The sequence below is a fragment of the Carettochelys insculpta genome, chromosome 1, assembly GCF_033958435.1.
Source record: "Carettochelys insculpta isolate YL-2023 chromosome 1, ASM3395843v1, whole genome shotgun sequence".
In the NCBI taxonomy this organism is placed as follows: Eukaryota; Metazoa; Chordata; order Testudines; family Carettochelyidae; genus Carettochelys; species Carettochelys insculpta.
In genome coordinates, this window is record NC_134137.1 from 231,869,461 (window position 1) to 231,888,933 (window position 19,473).

Here is a 19,473-nt window from a genome sequence, read left to right on the forward strand (position 1 = left end):
ATGAGCTCATATAGCAAGGGATGAGTGTTTTTTTTGGGGGGGGGTGCGTGCGCACTCAGGCCACTGGTCATGTGCAATATTGGGGGAGCTTTGTTTGTAGCAACATTTGGAGAATTTTTCTAGTGTGTGAAGAAGGCTAGAAATGTTCTCAACCAAATTAAAAAAATAATTCTTTGTTACCTTAGAAATAGCAACAATGGTGAGTCTTTGTCTTACTGTTTTGCTGAAGAACTCAGAGATATAAATCAGCATCTGCCTTGGGGAGGAAGCAGGAGTGTTAAATCTTTAACAAAGAGAAGATTTCTTTCAGCTGTTTCTTCAACATTTGAGTTAAATTGGTGTTAATAATAACAAAGCCCTGAGCGTTTAAGACGGTAGAAATACAAGTACTGTATCTTCCTCTCTCTCAGTGAGTGAGGCCTCACTGTTAGTTCTACAGTTGTCTATAGCGTCTTCTAAGGGAAACAAAGCAGACCATACGCGAGTTATGAATGTGAAGACAATCAGGAAAACAAACCACTTTTCAGTCTTGCTTCAGGCAGAAGGGGTATGTGCAGTAAAGAGCTGTCTGGGCCATAGGTGTACACAAGGCCAAGCTACTCTGTGTGGAAAAACCCCACAGACCCCACTTCATCGCACTGCTCCAGATAACTTTAGAACTATGGTTCTCAACCAGTGATACACATACCCTTCAGGATACGTGAGAGCAGTCTGGGGGCACTTACATTAGTTTAAAAAGTGGTACTTTATAAAAAAAAAGGTGGCAAAACACTGTTTTAGCTGCCACCTGTGGGGGAAAGAGAAACAGTGGAGAGGGCTGGCAGACAAGTTTACCAGCAATCTTTTATTTTTCCCCTATGTACAACAAGATTGGGAGCTGCTGAGTGAGACAAAAAGCAGCAAGAAATCCAATGGTGACTGTAGGTGAGTGCTGCCTTTTTACTCTTATGTATCACTACAGACCCTGTTGGAAGCGGGAGCTGGGCTGAAAGAAAGTTGCAGACAGACACCTGTTGTGATACACATTCAAAGTGTGTGTTTTAAAGATGTCACGCTGAAGGCACAGGAACAAACCATCCTGCTCCACAGTAAGAAATGCAAATGTGGTAGGCAACTGGCTTGGCTTAACAGGGAAATCCCTGGTCAGCTTAAACTTGAAGAGGATGTGTATGAGAAAAGGAAACAAGGACAGTTGACTAAGGAGGAGTATAAATGTAGGGCTGGAGAATGCTGGGCAGTAATCAGCAAAGCGAAAGCACAGTTGGAACTGCAGCAGGCAAGGGATGTGAAGGGAAACAAGAAGGGTTTCTATGGGCATGTTAACAATAAGAGGGTGATCAGGGAAGGCGTGGGGCCATTACTGGAAGAAAGAGGTAACCTAGTGGCAGATGGTGTGAGAAAAGCTGAAGCACTCAGTGCTTTGTTTGCCTCGGTCTTCAAGTACAAGAACAGCTCCTACGTTAGGGTGCTAGACTATGGAGTATGGGAAGGTGGAGGGTAGCCATTGGTGGGGAAGCAATGAGATAAGAGCTACCTAGAAAATTTAGAACAACAAGAAGTCTTGTGGCACCTTATAGACTAACAGATATTTTGGAGCATAAGCTTTGTGGGCAAAGACCTGCTTCATCTCCAAAATATCTGTTAGTCTGTAAGGTGCCACAAGACTTCTTGTTGTTCTTGAAGCTACAGACTAACATGGCTACCTCTCTGATACTAGAAAAGCTACATGTACACGGATCCATGGGTCTGGATTTAATGCACCCAAGGGTACTGAGGGAATTGGCAGACGTCATTGCTGAGCCTTTCGCCATTTGAAGACTCTTGGAGATGGGGAGAGATCCCAGATGACTGGAAAAGGCAAATGTAGTGCCCATGTTTAAAAACGGAAAGAAGGACAATCCAGGGAACTATAGACCAGTCAGCCTTAGCTCATTCTCTGGGATAATAAGTAAGGGGATCCTCAAGGAGTCCATTTTGGAACACTTGAAAGAGCAGAAAGTGATCAAGAGTAGTCAAGATGGGTTCACCCGGGGCAAGTCATGCCTGACCAATCTGATTAACTTCAATGACAAGGTAACAGGCTCTGTGGATAGGGGGAAGTCAATGGATGTGATACATCTTGACTTCATCAAAGCTTTTGTTACAGTCTCCCACAGCATTCTTGCCCATAAGTTGAGGAAGTATGAATAGGATCCATGGCCTATAAGATGGATAGAAAGCTGGCTTGACAGTTGGCTCCAACGGGTAGTGGTCAATGGCTCAATATCTGGATGGTGGTCGGTTTCAAGCGGAGTGCCCCAAAGCTCGGTTTTGGGGCCGATGTTGTTCAACATCTTTATTAATGACCTGGATGAGGGACTGGATTGCACCCTGAGCAAGTCTGCAGACAACACCAAGCTAGGGGGAGAGGCAGATACGTTGGAGGGTAAAGATAGGATCCAGAGGGACCTGGATAAATTGGAGGATTGGGCCAAAAGAAATCTGAGTTGGTTCAAAAAGGAGAAGTGTAGAGTCCTGCACTTGGGACGGAAGAATCCCAAGCATTGTTATAGGCTGGGATCAACTGGCCAAGCAGGACTACAGCAGAAAGTGACCTAGGGGTTCTGGTGGATGAAAGGCTGGATACAAGTAAACAGTGTGCCCTTGTAGGCAACAAGGCTAACAGCATAATAAGGTGCATTAAGAGGAGCATTTCGAACAGATCTAGAAAAGTGGTTATTCCCCTCTATTCGGCTCTGGCGAGGCCACGTCTGGAATATTGCGCCCAGTTTTGGGCTCTCCGGTATAAAAAGGATGTGGCTGTGCTGGAGCAGGTTCAGCAGAGGGCAACAAAAATGATTAAGTGGCTGAAGCACATGACCTATGAGGAGAGGCTGAGGGATTTGGGCTTGTGTAGTTTCCAGAAGAGAAGACTGATGGGTGATTTAATAGCAGCCTTCAACTTCCTTGAGGGATTCTCTAAAGAGCATGGTGAGAAACTGTTCTCAGTGGTGTCAGATGGCAGAACAAGGAGCAATGGTCTGAAATTACAGAATTAGAAGTGTAGGATGGATATTAGAAAAAACTACTTAACCAGGAGGGCGGTGAAGCACTGGAATGTGTTACCTAGAGAGGTGGTGGATTTCCCAACCCTGGAGGTTTCTAAGTCCTGGCGTGACAAGGTGCTGGCTGGGATGACTTACATGGAGTTGATTCTGCTTGAAGCAGGGAGCTGAACTAGATGACCTCCTGAGGTTCCTTCCGGCCCTATGATTCTATGATTCTAAGAAAGTGTATGGGCCAGACTCCATGCTGGCCAGGGGAGGGGCTGGGCCTATCAGGGTGTGGGAGGGCGGCTTCTTTTGGGGTGCTGGATTGCACCCCATGCTGGCTGGGCAAGGGGCTGGGGCTGGCAGGGTGGGGGGCTGGTCCAGGTCTTTTCCTGGGTGGGGCGGGATCTGGCATGGTGTGCGGGGGCTCTGTCAAGCAGGCAACCCAGGCTTTATGCTGGCCAGGGAAGGGTCTGGGGCTGCTACAGTGAGGGTAGGCTGGTGCTCTGTTGGGGTGGATGGGTTGGGACCTGTTTTCGGTGTGCGATGGGCTGGGGCTGGCCCAGGGAAGAGGGGGAACATGGTAGAACCTTGACTGGCCAGAGAGATGGATGGTCACAGAAAAATAATATGAATGATTAGTAAGAAAGACTTGCGGGGGTGGGGCTAAGAAAACAGGCCCTTGTTTTTAAATTCAATGTTGGCTGCTCTGGCTGCAGCTGTCAATATTGCTGTTGTTAGTGGAGTCTGAGCCTGTTTCCTTTAAGCCAAAATAAGAGAAATGCCCAAAGAAGACCAAGAAGACCAGCAAAGCTAGAAAATGCTGTTTCTGACTCTGGGCTCCCACTTGCAACCTCGCTACTGAGAACACACTGGTGGTGAAGGGTCTTATCAGCCACGACAAGACCTGACACAGGTACACTGCCATCATTCAGGCTGCATAAGCCATTGCTTTTATCAGCCTCTGGGGTCAGGTGCTCACAGCCATGTTGTGTAAGAGACGGTCCTGCCAGCACAGCCCAGCACAGCCAGTCAGTCAGTAAACAGAAGGCAATCAAGAGTGCGGGGCAAGAGAAGAGAAGGTGGCAAGGATGAAGTATGGGCCAGGGAGGGAGCGACCATAGGCCACCAAATGTCACTGTGCAGGTGTAGCTCAGGCCTTAGCTGCCACCGTGTGGTGGCAAAGTAATTGGTTCCCTGTCTCTGGCTGGGTGTGGACAGGAGGCCTCTCAGGATCAGGATGCTGACAGCTCAGCAATGGCCTGGTGGATCCCCAGGTGGGTGTAGGCATTTGGCAGCCAGAATGGTGCAGCTCATTGCTCTAAACCCACCCAGCGCCAGAAGTCCCAGAGGCAGGGCCTGTGGGCAGGACTGGGGGACACCAGACAGGCTGGGCCAGGGCTCTGAGGTGGTATGGTGCATCCACTCACTCAGGTGCTTGATTGGCAGGTTCTTGCTGATGTGTCCAGGGTCTGACGGATCCTCCTCTGTGGGGCGAGGAAAGAATTTTCTCCCGGGGGTGGGGGAGGCCGTCAGCTGCAGGGCACGCGAGTCTCTTGTGGGAACCGGCTGTGTGAATATGTACATGTCACCTGGACAGTTCCCTGGCACGGTGCCGGTCTCAGGCATTGGCACCACCTTGGTCTCACACCTTCTCTGCTTGTGGATAATTGCAGAAAACTGAACACCTTCCCCCTCACCTCCCCTTCTCCGAGGCCTCCTCTCGGCTCACTCCTCCCCTCCCTCAGCTGCTGACTCCTCCCCTGCCACTCACTCGCTCACTTTCCCTGGGCAGAGGAAAGGGTCAGGGTGTGGAGGGAGTGAGAGCTCTGGCTGGGGATACTAGCTCTGGGGTGGGGCTGGGGATTAGGGGTTTGGGATCCAAGAGGGACGTCTGGGCGCAGGTGGGAATGAAAGGTTGGGGGCTCCGAGCGGGAGCAGGAGAAGTGAGTTGGAGGGGGTTAAGGGCTGTGTGCTGGAGGTGTGGGCTCTGAGGTGGGGTGCATGATGCTTAAGGCGGGAGTGGAGCAGGTAGGCTCCTGGACGCCCCTCCACCTGTGAGCTGGAGGGACATGTCATCACTTCCTGGGAGCCACACAGAGCTGGGCATGGAGCCTGCCTGGAGCACTGACGCTGCAGCCAACCAGACTTTTGGTGGCCAACTGGCCAGAGCCATCAGGGTGTGATTTCGACGGAGCATTTGGGTGAAAAACTGGGTGCCCACAGCCCTACTACAGAGGTGGCTGCATTTCAGTCTGGCTGAAGCAATCTCCGTACAGGCACAGCCTGCAAGTGACTGGAAGAACCCACTGTGGGGAAGGTGCTTTTAGTTATTAATGAATGGGGGTGGGAACGGGAGGCGATGAAATAAACCAGTCATTGTCCATAGCTGTGATTTTAATATTGGCAGAACCTCATTGGAGCCAAGGCACCAGTACAAGGTGCACTCAGCCCTGGTCAGGAGGCTGTACCCCATTGCAAGCGTCTCAGACAATAGTGCGACAGATTTTAGAAGTCTTTATGACATCACCAAGACTTCAGCCAATAGCATGTTGGATTTCACAAGACCTCCTGACATTCTCAAGGCTTTGTCCAATAGTGAAGGTGCATTTGGAAATATTAGAACAGGGATGGGCAAAATATGACCTGTGGGCCAAACGTGGCCAATGGGAGCTGTGGGTCTGTGCTTGTGGGCAGGAAATGGAGACCTGTGCTCTCAAGGGGAACTGTCTGCAGAGACACACTGGCTTGCCCAAGTAATGGGCTGGTAAGTGTGGCATGTGGGGCCATGGCAGCCAGGGAGCCTTCTCAAGACTCCTGCTTGGCTGACAGCCGGGAGCAGCGTAGAGTAATCACCCCTCAAACAGGACCTGCACCCGGCACTCCACCCCCTCCCGCACCAGCCCCTACCCATGTCACAGTCCTCAACTGCACCCAAACCTGCTGCACTCTCCTCCTGCATCTAAACACCCCTGGAAACCCTGTGCCCACACCTATGCCCCACCCCCAGGTCAGAATCGTCTCCTGTACCCAGCCTCCTCCCAGGCCCCACACCCACTCAATTAATATCTTAGAAAAGAGCAGGCCTCAGAAGGTTTGATGATGGCTCCAAGAATTAAGCCATTGCTCAGGCAGTTTTGAGAAGCTCTTATGACATCACAATGTTTCAGCCAATGATGTCTTTGATTCTCTAAGTGACATCATTGAAGCTTCAGCCAATAGGATAGTGGCATTCAGAGACTCTCCCTCCCTGTTTTCTCTCTGATCCACTCCAGGTAGTTGATGATCTTGGTGTAGAAGCCGTAGCTCTTGCCACAGGCCAGGCCCCAGGAGGTGATCCCGGTGGCTATCCAGCGCTCGCTCTCTGGGTCCTGCACAGTGAAGACACTCCCGCTGTCGCCCTGGCAGGTATCTTTCCCCCCAGTGGGTGAGCCAGCACAGAACATGTTCTCAGAGAACACCATGAGCTTCCCATTTACCTTCTGTCCCTGCAGCCATTTCTTGCAGGCTGCCTGGTTCCCCACTGGCAGTGAGACGTACTTCAGCTCGTTTGCGAGAAAGTTCTTCTCCACCCCAAAGCCACTCACGTAGCCCATGTACCGGCTGGCATAGAAAGTGCTGTTGCTGACGTCTGGGAGGCAGACAGGCAGCAGGTTGGGGCCCAGGGGCACTGGATCCCGCAGCTCGATCAGTGCAATGTCCCCATCAAAGTTGGTGTCATCATCAGGGTCGTAGGTGGGATGTACAAACACCCTGCGGATGGGGCGGTTACCCAGCTTGTGGATTTCATCCACCTTTGTGTGCCCAAGGAACACCTCAGCTTCCTCAGGCACCTCATCAGGGCTCTTCCTCTGAGTTGAGTTGGTTTGCTTGGGGTAGATGACGTGGGCAGCTGTCAGGATCCAGCGGTCACCCAGCAGCGCCCCTCCCCCAAGCCCAATGATGTGTGTCTTTGCTTGCCACGGGAAGCTGCCTGGTGGTGCGATGCTGCCACCGGTGATTCGCTGGGTTTGAGTGATGGGCTTGTCTGGCTTCCCACACACTGGGGAGGGACAGGAAACAAACAGGCTGTTACAAGCTCTCTTCTCCTGCTGCCCCTCTTCTCCCTGTACCTGTCAACCCCACTTCCCTGCGCTCACACTGGCCTTTCCATCTGGATTTCGCCTGTCTTCTGCACTGCCCCCCCACCCCCACACCATCCCCCATCACTGTCAGCTCCCCTTCTTCCTCTCTCGCTTGCTCTCTGCTTCTGCCCCTCACTCAGTGCTGCCCCGTAAGGGATGTAGGTGAGCGCAGAACTGTGGGGTGATCTCTGCTTACCTGGCAAACACACTGGGATGTTCTCCTGGCCATCTTGGTCCACCCAGGTGCCCTGAGCGGAGCAGGTGTATGTACCTGAGGGAAAGGAGAAGAAGATAATGAAACCCAGGGCTGCATGGAGCGACCCACTGGCACTGGGGGACCAGGGAGATAATTCCCTTCTCTAGGCACTGGAGCACCCACACTGGACATGCTCTGCTCAGCTGTGACCCCCTCAATCCCAGAGGCACCACACATCAGCCAGGAGGGAGCCGTCCCTCTCTGCCCCGGCTCCTCTCTGCTCTCTCTGGGCCTGTTCATCCAGGGAGATAGTGACCAGTTGGCAGAGCTTGGGAAGAGCCACAGACATGTACAGGAGGCTGGAGGGATTGTGGGGAAGTCACATGCTCACTGGAAGATATATTAGTCAGTAGCTATATGACTTCAATGCCATGAAGAGTTCAGAGTGTGATCCCAATAAACAAAGGCAGCTGAATCTGGTACTTGAGCTGCTTTGCCAGGGGTTGGTGGGCTTATCTAACACGTCTCTCTTGCACACATACAACTGGGATTTCTTGATGCTACATGTCGTGAAACTGAGTTGTGAGCGGGATGTAGAGCTAAATCCCCCTGGCCTGGAGCAGACATGGACGGAGAGTCCGGGGGTGCAGGGAGAGGGGGAAGTGTGAACGTCTTTGCACACGTCTGAGGGGTTCAAGCTTCTGACGAGGTTTATTTGGGGTGGGAGGTGGGGATAGGTTGGGACTGAGCTAATTGGAAGTAACTCGAGAGCCTTCCACCCGCACTGTGAGACGGGGGAGTTGTGTCCCGTTGGGGGGGAGGCCGCACAGCTCCATTTCGGGGTGCAGAGGTATGAGCTATGGGGCAGGAAAGGAGGGTGCTTCTTGCCTCGTCCAACAGGAAGTCGGGGGATAGGGTCTGAGGGGGTGTAGCAGGCCCCATCCCCAAGCACTGTGGCTCAGCTGCCAAGTTTGAACGGAGTACAGAGCTCGTTGGCCCCTCTCCGCCCCCGAGTTCTTCGGCAGCCTGCGCGCAGTGGAGCTGAGCGCCGCCGCGGACCTCAGGGCAAGGTGTGATTGGGGCAGCGCTGGGCTCTGACAAAGGGTGGGCCAAGGGCAGAGGGGTGGGCCGAGGGCAGAGGGGTGGGCCGAGGGCAGGGGGGTGGGCCGAGGGCATCAGGCTTCGCGCCAGTATGCTGCACAGCACAGCCCTCTGGCAGTGATTTAAGGGGCCTGCCGCTCTGGCGCTACCACAGCAGTGGCCAGAGCCCAGGGTCCCCTTGAACTGCCAGGCCCCAGAGCGATTGTCTCCTCCCACTGCCATCGGTGGGTCTGCCTGTGTGCTCATTCAGACAGGACCCCTCCCTTCAGAGGTCAGGAGTCCCACAGTCTCCCCCAGGGCCTGTGCACAGTCCAGGAAGGATCACCCTCCTCATACACAAGGGTTTCACCCCTTCCTTCCAGAACTGCGCTAATTCTGCCCAGCAGCAGCAGCCTTAACGCAGCTTCCCCAGCTGGCCCTTTCTCAACTCACTTCTTCCAGCCCCCAGGGGAAAGCTCAGCAGCCCCCGTTAGGAGAGAAGAGGCTGCAAATACACGGCCTCCTTCCCAGGGTCCATCCTGAACGGCTGGGAGAGAAGGGATCCCTGCCTCCACTCTGCATGAGAAGGTTGCTTATCCCAGGCAGGCCCTTAACACTGTTCCTGGGAGGATGCTTCCTTTCTCCTGTATCTGCCTTGGCCCCTCCCAGTTCATTGTCTGCCTCGAATTGCTGGGTCCCTAAGGATCCATGTCATGGAATAGGGGCTGACCCGCACCTAAACTCTGGCTGTTAAAGCAGACAGACCATCCTTGTTACAGGTCTTTCCCACTTCAGATTTCTATGGCTGTTCCCATAGGGGGCAGGACTCACCGCTCCCTCTGTTGGTGACGATGCGGTAATAAGGCTCTTTGCACTGGTAGGTGATCACTGATTGGTAGTTGTTGTTCCCGTGTTCCTTGACATAACTGAAGGCCCCATTGTTCAGATTTTTGGGGTCACCACAGTTCACAACTACAAGAGAGAACAAGGAAAGAAATCAAGGGGGAACCACAATGCTCACTGCATCAAAGAGGTTTGGAAAATCTTGCTGGACTCAGCTGAAGCCCATGATGTGAGGGGAGGATGGGTCTGTCCATGAGCTCACTGGAGGGGTGCAGGCCCAGTCCCCACTTGGCAGACCCTAGAGCTGCTTGGGAAATGGAGAAAAAGGCACACAAAAATTCCAAATTGTTCCAAACTGACCTGTTTTTAAAATCTAGTGACACATGATCAACACATTTGAATAACTGTTCTAACTAAAGTCCTAAAAATGTTGCAAAGAGCAAAATGAGAACTGTCATAGCTTTTTGCAAGTGTTTGGGATGGAAAAGACTATTTGGATTAAAGTTTTTATTTAAATTGTCTAAGGGGGTAGCTCTGTTAGTCTGTAGCTTCACAAAAAACAAGCAGTCCTATAGCACCTTAAAGGCTAACACATTTAGGCTGCATCTATATAGTCCCCTCCTTTTGGAAGGGGCATGGTAATGAGTGAGTTGGGAAGATGCTAATGGGACTCTTCCATGAATATGCCGTGCCTCATTAGCATAATGGTGGCCGTGTGCGATTCAGAAGCTCCATTTTCAAATCACGCTGTGCCCATGTAGATGGGGGCCTTTCAAAAGGATCCCTGGACTTTGAAATCTCCTTCTTCCTGAAACTAAATAGGAATAAGAGGCTTTCGAAGTCAGGGGGCCTTTCAAAAGGACCCCAGCTGCACCGGAGGCATGTGATTCAAAATCAGCACTTTTGAAACGCACATGGCCACCATTATGCTAATGAGGTGCTGCATATTCATGGCAGTGCCTCATTAGCATCTTCCCAGCTCACTCATTACCAGGAAGGAGCTCGCGTAGACGTAGCCTTATTTGTTACGTAATGAGCGTCGTGGGTAAGACCCACTTCATTAGATTTGAGTAGATAATAAGTATCCAGGGTTTATATAGCAGGAGGGGAGGAAGGAAGAAGGGCAAAAAAGGGGAGGGGTCACCTGTCATTAATATGCGCCTCTGCAATGTACATTGGACAAACTGTACAGTCTCTGTGCCAAAGGATGAATGGACACAAATCCAACATCAGAAACTGGAATACACATATGCCTATAGGGGAACACTTTAACCTCCCTGCACATTCAACAATGGATTTAAAAGTAGCCATTCTTCAGCAAAAGAATTTTACCACAAGATTACAGGGGGAGACATCTGAATTGTAATACATTTGCAAGTTTGACACATTTAACCTGGGCCTTAACAGAGATCTTCATTATCTTATGTATTACAAGGGCAATTTCCCCACCTTTGATATTCACAGGAACATCACACACCCTACTTAATTTACTTCTTCCACTGGTTCTGCTAAAGACAGGTGCCCCCACCCCCACTTTTTTCCCTTCCTCCCTGTTTCCTTCCTCCCCTCCCTGCTATATAAACCCTAGATTCTTATCATCTACTCCAATCTGAAGAAGTGGGTCTTACCCACAAAAGTTCATTAGCTAATAAATATATTTGTTAGTCTTTAAGGTGCCACAGAAGCATTTGTTTTTTATTTAAAAATGCTGCCCAGCCCAGTGGAAAGCACGGTGGTCATTTGACCTGCCGAACATAACTGCTGGAGGGAGGGAGGGGACACACTCTCAGTTCTAATAGGACATTTTTAGAATGCCTAAGAAACTGTTAGAACTGGTATTCCTGAGTGCCCTTGCTGACACTAGAAAGGTCAAGGACTCTGTGTTATGGAGGATGAATTCGCCACTCACCCCTGTTGCCTACTAGCTCTGTATTCTTGGAGAACCGGGGTACAGTGTCCAGGAAAGACCACCCCTTACCACTGGCCTTTGCATGAACCAAAGCAGATCAGAAGGAAGACTTACATAAGGAAATGAAAAGACGGGAAGAAACAACTGACCCCCTCTAGACTAGATGCCTCTAAATGCCTAATAAAACACACACAGCCTCATTTGCAATGAAAAGAGAACAGGAAGGCCTCTCCATCAGCATACAGAATGGAGAACAGTAATTCCAAAGCAAGAATTACACTGAATTCTAGGACACAGGAAGCAGGGAAGCACTGCCTGATGGGAAATCCCTGCCCCAGATTTTAATGAATCCACAGGTGTGTGTAACCAGATCAGTAATTATTAGGCAGTTTCAGTATTTTGGATACCAATAGAAGAGTTATTACTAGAATTAATCTAATAGCTTTATGAGCTCCCTCAGAGGAGCACTGCCCATGGATCAGAGAAATGATCAGTCCCTATTGTATAGACCAGTGTTTCCCAATTTTATTTGGCCACGTAACCCTTTTAAACCTGAAAGAATTTTAGCCCCCCTCAGCCGCAAATCCGCTACCTGCATCCCCAGGTTTAACCCCTCACAGCTCCAAACCTGCCCCCCCATCCCTAGGATTAACTCCTCTCAGCCCCAAACCCACCCAAATACCTCACCCAACGTTGTGGATGAACCTACCTCTGCTCTTCTGACTCTACTCCCAAGGGCCCAACCAGGACAATGCAGGACCCATCTGACTCTCCTTCTGGCAGCAGCAGGGCAGGGAGCCACATGCAGCTGCAGAGGAGTCGGTGGCTGCAGTGTCCGGAGCTGCAAATGACTCCTTAAGCCATGCGCAGCTCTGGAGCCGCAGGTTGCTGACCCCTGACCGCTGGACCCTTACTTTCATTTTGTGAAACCCTGGGATTCAGCAGAACCCCACTGGTCTAACCTAAACAAAACGACTTTGGAATACTCCTTTGAATCACCAGTTTACCCGTAAACCAATCCGGTGTTCCTTCTTGAGCCATTGTCAGCTCTCTACAAAACCCCTCATCCACCTCAGGTAAAGTCTTTTGATGCCTGAATCTAAATTCCGCATCAGTTCCATTGGAACTTCATCATCTACTAACTGATGGTGCTGGGGGCTCTGCTCTGCCGGCTTCCTGAACTCTGGACCCCAGCTGCCATCACCACCTGGGAACTATGATCAATTTGAGCTTCACCCAGTGGTGTGATCTCTCCCTCTCTGTCTTTCTCTCGCTAACCTCCGTACTCCACCTTATGTGATCCGTTATGGTTCACTAGCCCTAACTTTTGCAATCAGATTTAAGTTAGAATTAATATTATAACTGTTTTGTTTGTTTGGCTCCTCTTGTATGGTCACTACCAGGAAATAGGTATCTTTTATGGTTAAGGTGGTTGCTTTTCTTTCTTTCTTTCTCTTTTTCTCTCCTCTCTGCCAACCCCCACCCTTGGAGGGTGTTGTTTTTGGCTTCTCTGTTCACTTTGCAGCAACGTTCCTTGCACCTAAGCTAAACAGCCCTGTAGTGCCCAAGAATCTTGTGGGGGTTGCTCATCATGGTAGTAACCAGAACAGATGTGGCATGAAAGCAAGGATAGAGATGTGCTGATCCTGGAGGTGTATGGGGCTGGCAGCTTAAAGTGCTGTCTAAAATCAGCCCACTGAGTCCAGGGACACATGAGGGTCACAGCTTGGCACTGCTGTGCCACCCAGCCACTGAGTCCAGGGGCATCTAAGGAGTCAGCTTGTGAGTGCTGACTAACTGGTCCTCTCAGATGTGCTCTAGTGGCCTGTGCGTGTATTTGTTCATCTGATTCTGGGGTGGGAAGAGCCCAGCTGCGGGGAGCGCAGGTCCTGTGGGTTAGCTCCACTGGGAGGGGCGAAGGAACAGACAGGAGGGAGAAGTGGAGGGCCACATGAGAACACAAGTTACACAAGCAGCACCTTGGTAGTATTATCCTCCTCTCCCCAAAGAGTAACCCTAATAAATGAGCACACCCCAAAGTAACTGGCAACCTAGTAACGCCCCCTGGGGTTGGGGATTGGCTGAGGGGAGGATAATCCTTGCATCATTGACTCACTTTCACAGCGGGGCATGGGGAGGTGCCAAGTCCCATCATGCTGGCAGACAGCGGTGAAGGAAGGCAGCAGCTGGTCACCCTGCAGGAGAAAGAAGAGAAGAGCCAAGGACCACTTGTAACCTCAGATCCCTGCGCTCAGCAGCAAGTGATGGGAGAGAGCCTCATGTCTTCCTTCGCGCAGCTCTGCTCCTGAGGGCCGCTCCAGTGTGGGGATGGACGTTCAACCCCATTTAACTGGTTAAACAGATGTGTGAGGGGAGGAGTGGCTGAGGCCCAACTGCTTTGGCCCGGCAGGAGCACCCCTACCCGTGGGATGCCTGGAGCTGCAGTGGACTGGGACTATTCCAGCCCAGACAGAGCAGCCTCATCCATGGCAGCCCCAGGCGTGCTGCAGGGTGGGGCGCTCCAGTCAGGGCAGAGCAGTCCCTGTCTGCAGCAGCGCACCAGCCAGACTCCCCCGCCGTCCCTCTTCCCCTCCCAGATGCCCCTCCCAACCTGGAGTCACCACAGATGGGCCTACTTTGGCCCAGCCAGAGAGCCCCCTCCCGGGCAGCCATGCAGGGCTAGCGCAACCCCCTGCCCAGGGTAGGCAGGGGGCTGCTCCAGCCCTTACCCATTAACCAGTTACACTTTAACATCCCTACTTCACGGCTCTGTCATGACCTCTGCACCCCTCCTCCCGCCTCCATCATGCACTGGCCTTTTCTGCCCCTATTCCAGCAGGCTCCTGCTGCACCCTCTTTATCCCAGCCAGAAAAGCCTGCAGCCACCAAACCCGTCAGTGCCAATTCTGCTCTAGAGACACACGCCCTTCCCCCACCCCCGGGGGATGGGGCAGAAGAGGCAGGAGGAGAATCCCTGCCTGTCATCGTGTTCCTGAGCACAATGCTGGGACCCCTCTGGAAAGCGATTCCTGGTTTGGGAGGCTTGTGACAATGTTCTTCCTGACCCTTCTGACCCCACCCGTTCCCGTGAGAAGGCCGGGGGTGCCGGGAGAAGAGACGGGAACGAGGGGGAGCTGCGCGAAGAAAAGGGAGGAGGCGTGGAGAGAGAGCAGACGCTGGGGAGAAGCAGGGTCTCACCTCCTTCAGATTATACCCAGTCTTGCAGCTGACGATGAAATAGTCATGAAATCGGTACACGGGCTGCAGGTCTTTGATGACGGTGAACCGGTCCCGTGGCACAGGCTGCGGGCACCGGATTCCTGTTGGGGAGCGCACAGGGTCTCAGCAAGCAGCACGCTCGGGCTGGGAGTAGCTCTGGGAGGGAGCCACTTACTTTCGGAGCTGTAGCGGATCTTCCAGCCGCGGCTGAACCCTGACTCATCGGTGAAGAACAGCACATCCACTTCATTGCTGTTGGTTTGGATGCTGCCAGGTGACACCTTGCCACAGAACTCGCCAATCTCTCTCCCCTTTGCTTGGATCTGCAGAGGAAGAGAGGGTTCCTCAGAGCCAAATTCCCACCAGCCTCAGCCCCTTCTCTCCTGCAAAAAGCCAGACCAACAGAGCTTTTGCCCCAGCGCTCGCCAGTGGGCCTTGGAGTACGCCCTGCAGCACCAGGCTGATGGGCCAGTCCCAGTGTCTCAGACCTGTGGGTCCATCTAATGCTGAATCTAGGCAAGAGGAGGGGAATGGGCTGTCAGGGCTGAGGAGGTGAAAAAGAGCACAGGAGAGCATTAGAACCCAGGATCCACCCCCAGTACTGAGGGACCTGGGGAGGGGCCCAGATCCCTAATGCTCAGGGTGGGTGGGAGGAGATGCTCCAGATGGTGGACTAACTGAGGAAAACAACCTTGCTGTGGACCCTGGGTATTCCCCCTTTCCTAATCTTTGCTTCTTCCCGCCCTGTGAGCTCTGCCCTGGGAGAAGCAGGGTTGTTAAGGTCTAGTGGCAGGGTGGGACACAGGTTTGGGCTGGTTTCCAGTACCTTAAGCTGATCGTAGGGACAGTGGACCTGCTGGTGCTCATCAATCTCAAAAGGCTCCAGGAACTTGAGTGTGATGGCCATCCCCCTGTCCAGACGGATGCTGTAGTTGCACCGCAGCTCCGCAGGGTAGGGTAGGGGGTATTCTGGGCTTGAAAGGTACCCAGAGGCCTCTGTGAACAGCTCACTGCTGCACTCCACTGGGGGCAGGGAGAAAGCAGCAGTTACCGTGGGCATAAAGGGGACAGCTTCTTCTCCCACCAGTTGCTTCCTAGCTCCCTCAGACCTCCCCTTCTGCTCTGAGCTCTCCCACACAGGGGGCCTTCTCCCCCTGTGTTCATCTCTGCACCTTTCCCTCACCTCGGCAGGAGTGGTGGTCACTCTGCAGCTGGTATCCAGGACGGCAGGAGCAGAAGTAGCCACCCACGTAGTTGTGACAGAGATGCTGGCACAGAGGCCCTTCATCTTCCTCAACAGTATTGCCATGGGCACACTCGTCCAGATCTGCAGGGACAGGGGGTGCCGGGCAAGGGGAAGAAAGAGTTAAACCTGACTGAAAGATCAATATTGGCGGTGGTGGTGCTGCAGGAATGCAACTGTCCTGAGGCTTCTGCCTGCTGGGGATGGAGTCCAGGACTCCTCTGTATCCTCCTGCAGGGAGTTGTGCCTTCATACTCACCCACAGCTTGGTAATAAGCCAGGAAGCCCTTGTAGGGGATGATGGTGCCGTTCTCTTCATTGGAGAAGTCTGAGTGGAACACCAGCCTCATCCGGTTCCCTTTGGACACGAACTTCCTGCGTCCCGGGTGGTTGCCTGTGGCTGAGCCTTGCTGGCCACAGAACCGTCCCAGGTCTTTCTTATCTGCTGTGATCTGCCAAGGAGAAAGCGGAAGGGGAAATCACAGAACTTGTGGAGTTTAACCTGCTCTGTGAGCTCTGTGAATCTCCAGCTCCCTCCTTGTCCTCTGTGCCTGGTGGCTAGCCAGGCCAACCTGTGCCCCAAGGTTCCCAGCACCCTCCCACATCCCAGCACACCCTAGGTCTCTGCTGCACTCACCTTGACATAGTCATAGAAACATGACTCAGACGGCTCCAGGTCAAAATACCAGAAGTTCAGCTTCACCACAAACCCCTTTGGGACTTTAATGTCCCAGGTGCTGATGTTGCGGTTGGGGTACGGCTGGGGGTAATTGGGGGATGTGATCTCTCCAAACAGCTTTCTTGGAGTGGGGCTGGAACTGACCACTCCAAAGAGGAGAGCCCCCCAGAGGAGGAACTGGGGCAGCCTGCAAACACAATGCACATGGGGTTGAGTGATACTAGCCCTAAATCTGGCCCATATTAAGCCAGCAAAGAATTCATGCATGGTCCAATGGAACCCATGTACACTCAGTACGAACCAGGTGTTAGAGAGCCAATGGAGACAAAGGGGACATGGAAGAGCCCCAAGATGCAGTCAGGTGCTCAGACCAGGAGGCCATTTTGAGGGGGACTAGGCGTAAGCTCTGGGGCTCTGGCTGTTTGTTACCCACCAGCCATGGAGCCGGGTCTCCTGGAACCGGAGGAAGGAACAGCAAAAGCTCTGGCTTTATGGGCTCCGAGGGATCCCTCCCCCTGGCCTTGAATCCCCTGGCTCGGCTTTTGTTTGTCAGAGCAGGACTTAGCCCAGCTCAGCATTTCAGGGTCCAAAGGTTCTCAGCATGGTGGGAGTGACCCCAGCCATGTCTGCGCCCCTCTCCTGCAACCCCTTCCTGAGGAGGACGGGGATGGGGAGTTGTGCGCTGGCTGGCTGTTAACCTCTCCTTCCCTCCCGGGTGTGCGCTGGAGATCTGGGTGGGTTAGCTGCCCCCTCCCATCCTGTTCTGGGGGTTCTCACGTCTGGGGCCATTTCGCTCCTCCAAGTCCAATCTCACTCCCTCCCCTTCCCAGGAAGCAGATCAGCCGGGGGGCTCACAAGCTGCACCTCTTCCAACAGGAGGTTACCAGTGGGGTCATCATGGGACATGGACTTAACCCCTTCGGGCTCTCATCCTTCCCTAGGGAGTGGGGCTCTTCAGTCCTCCTGCCTGCCCACCCTTCCACCCACCCAGTAAAGGTGCCACCACCTCCCTCCCCAGACTGGCACCACTCACATGGTCTGAGTCTTGTTGTCTGTGCGTGTTTCTCTCTCTGTCTCTCCGGGCGATCTAACCGGGGCTTGCCCGAGTTGCAACCAGATACAAACTCCGAACCCTGCCAGATGTAATTCAGTGGGGGGGGGGGGTTGGGGGGGGTAACCGACAGGAGGGGGCGGGGAGAGGGAGCTTTGGCTTACAAAGCAATTGGCATCATGATTGGGTTTCATTAGCCTACATTCTGCTGCCCTCTGCTGTCCCTTTTTAGGAACTGTGGCCAGACCGCTTTTTTTTTTTCAATCAAGATCCAACAGAGAGCTACACATTTTGGAGGTGTGGGGAGGGAGCCTAAATTTAAGTGCATTTTTGTTTTTAAAGATGCTTTGAAAGGAAAAAGGAATATGATTCATGTTCTCCTGCCTCTCTTCTTTGGGGCATTTTTCTGAGGTTGGAAGAAGGCTTGAAATCTTATTCTTAAAACCAAACTAGCATAAGATAAATCTAGCTCCTACTTATCTTAGAAATATCAACAATGCCAGGTCTTGCTTCTCTGGTCACCAGTTTGAACACTACTGCCCTGCCCTCAGTTGACCAACCATCAGGACTACCCTTTACATATCCTGGGAATTTTGAAAGGCCCCTTGTTATTTGCTCCGCAATGCACAGAGGGCTGTCGATTCGTCTTTTCCAGTGACCACACTTGCTCCATGTGCCAGTAGGAGCAATGCTGAGGTGCTGTACCTCATTAGCATTTGTGAAAAGGAGACTGTTCAATCCCCAGCTGTGCTTCAGCTGTAGGGATAATGATACCTACAGACAGCTATCATGTTACGTGACAGAAAGGGGCCATGAGCGGGACACACTGCAGGGCAGGGTCCAAGGGAAGAAGCTGCAAAACACCTACCACAAGATATGGAAGGTAAACCACCACCTTGGTGCTGCCCCCATGAACTGCTGGTTCTACAAAGAGCTGGATGGCTTAGGCCTGGTCTACACTAGAGGATAAAATCGATTTTAATGGACTTAGGTCAATTTTATAATGCAACCGTTTTCACGACAAATATTGTTAGGTCAATTTTAAAGTGTCCTAAGGTCGACTTTTCCGCCCCACCCTTTTTACAAGGAGTCATGCCAAATTCAAATTTACAAGGTCGACTTAAGGCTAGTGTAGACACAGCACTATTTAATTTGAGTTTATTGGCCTTCAGAAGTATCCCACAATGCCCCCAGTGTGTCCATTCTGGTCATTGCTTTCACCTGCACTGCCCTTCAGGTGAGCAGGAAGCAGCCCGTGAATTTTGAATTCGTTTTCTTTCTGGCCAGCATGGCTAGCAGACCTCAGGAGCGCTCCTCAGCAGCACATCTTGCCATGAGTTCCCAGGGTCACAAAAGAGCCCTAGCATGGAGCAAGCCAGACTCCCATCACTGAAGAGTGGTGGATGAATCTGTCCTGTGGCAACTCAGAACAAGCAAAAGAAATGTAGACATTGATGGGAAAATTGCACAGGGTATGCTGGAGAAAGGTTACACCAGGGAGGCTTGGCAGTGCCAGGTGAAAATCAAGGTGCTCAGGCAGGTGTATCAAAAGGCAAAAGAAGCCAATGGCCAGCCTGGATCATTACCCCATCATGCCACTTTTACGAGTAGCTTGATGGGATCAGGGCAGTGACCAAACCATGGTCACAAAAAACTGCCTGGACTCCTCGGGAGAGACTGCTCAGCTGTGCTGTAAGAACAGCAAGGAGAAAGAGACAGTGGTCAATGAAGAAGAGGAAGATGAGCAAACCAGTCAGCAGTCTGGTTGTCTACCCATTCCCTGACCACTGACAGGAACTGTTCCTGATTTTTGGAATCCCCAGTCATCGGTTGCAGCATGCTTCGCTGCCATTTATGTGTCCACTTTCTGTCAAGAGTGGCTTGCAAATGCTCTTTCCATGCCTCTGCAATTGTTCAAGAATGAGATCTTGCTGTTTTTTATTCTTGTGGTGCATCTGGCAGAACCTGTCCACAGGTTGGGATGGGACAGCTGTCAGACTCCCACTTGTGCTGCCTGAGGAATACATTCATGGTCAAATATTAGATACAATTTTTAAATCTGAAACAACAGACAGAACCATATAATGAATGGGTGTATGT

General features: G+C 52.0%; 1 protein-coding gene across 1 annotated transcript; it reads right to left on the reverse strand.

Annotated features, from left to right (window-relative positions):
- Nucleotides 1-5,408: 5,408 nt before the first annotated feature.
- LOC142017095 (complement C1r subcomponent-like) lies at nucleotides 5,409-17,441 on the reverse strand. The gene is made up of 11 exons (XM_075001749.1): nucleotides 17,356-17,441; nucleotides 16,281-16,509; nucleotides 15,903-16,095; nucleotides 15,584-15,727; nucleotides 15,227-15,423; nucleotides 14,576-14,723; nucleotides 14,380-14,501; nucleotides 13,298-13,376; nucleotides 9,261-9,401; nucleotides 7,350-7,424; nucleotides 5,409-7,071 (listed from the first exon to the last, which is right to left on the reverse strand). Coding segments are annotated over exons 1-11 (2,139 nt in total). The 5' UTR covers nucleotides 17,358-17,441; the 3' UTR covers nucleotides 5,409-6,262.
- Nucleotides 17,442-19,473: the final 2,032 nt, after the last annotated feature.

Bases quoted from the DNA above. Each gene is read 5' to 3' on its own strand.
- LOC142017095 (XM_075001749.1), bottom strand. The intron at 14,502-14,575 runs GTAAGTGGCTCC...GCTCCCCAACAG, and splicing joins GATCCGCTACAGCTCCGAAA to GAATCCGGTGCCCGCAGCCT. The intron at 9,402-13,297 runs GTGAGTCAATGA...TCTCTCTTGTAG, and splicing joins CCCCATGCCCCGCTGTGAAA to TTGTGAACTGTGGTGACCCC.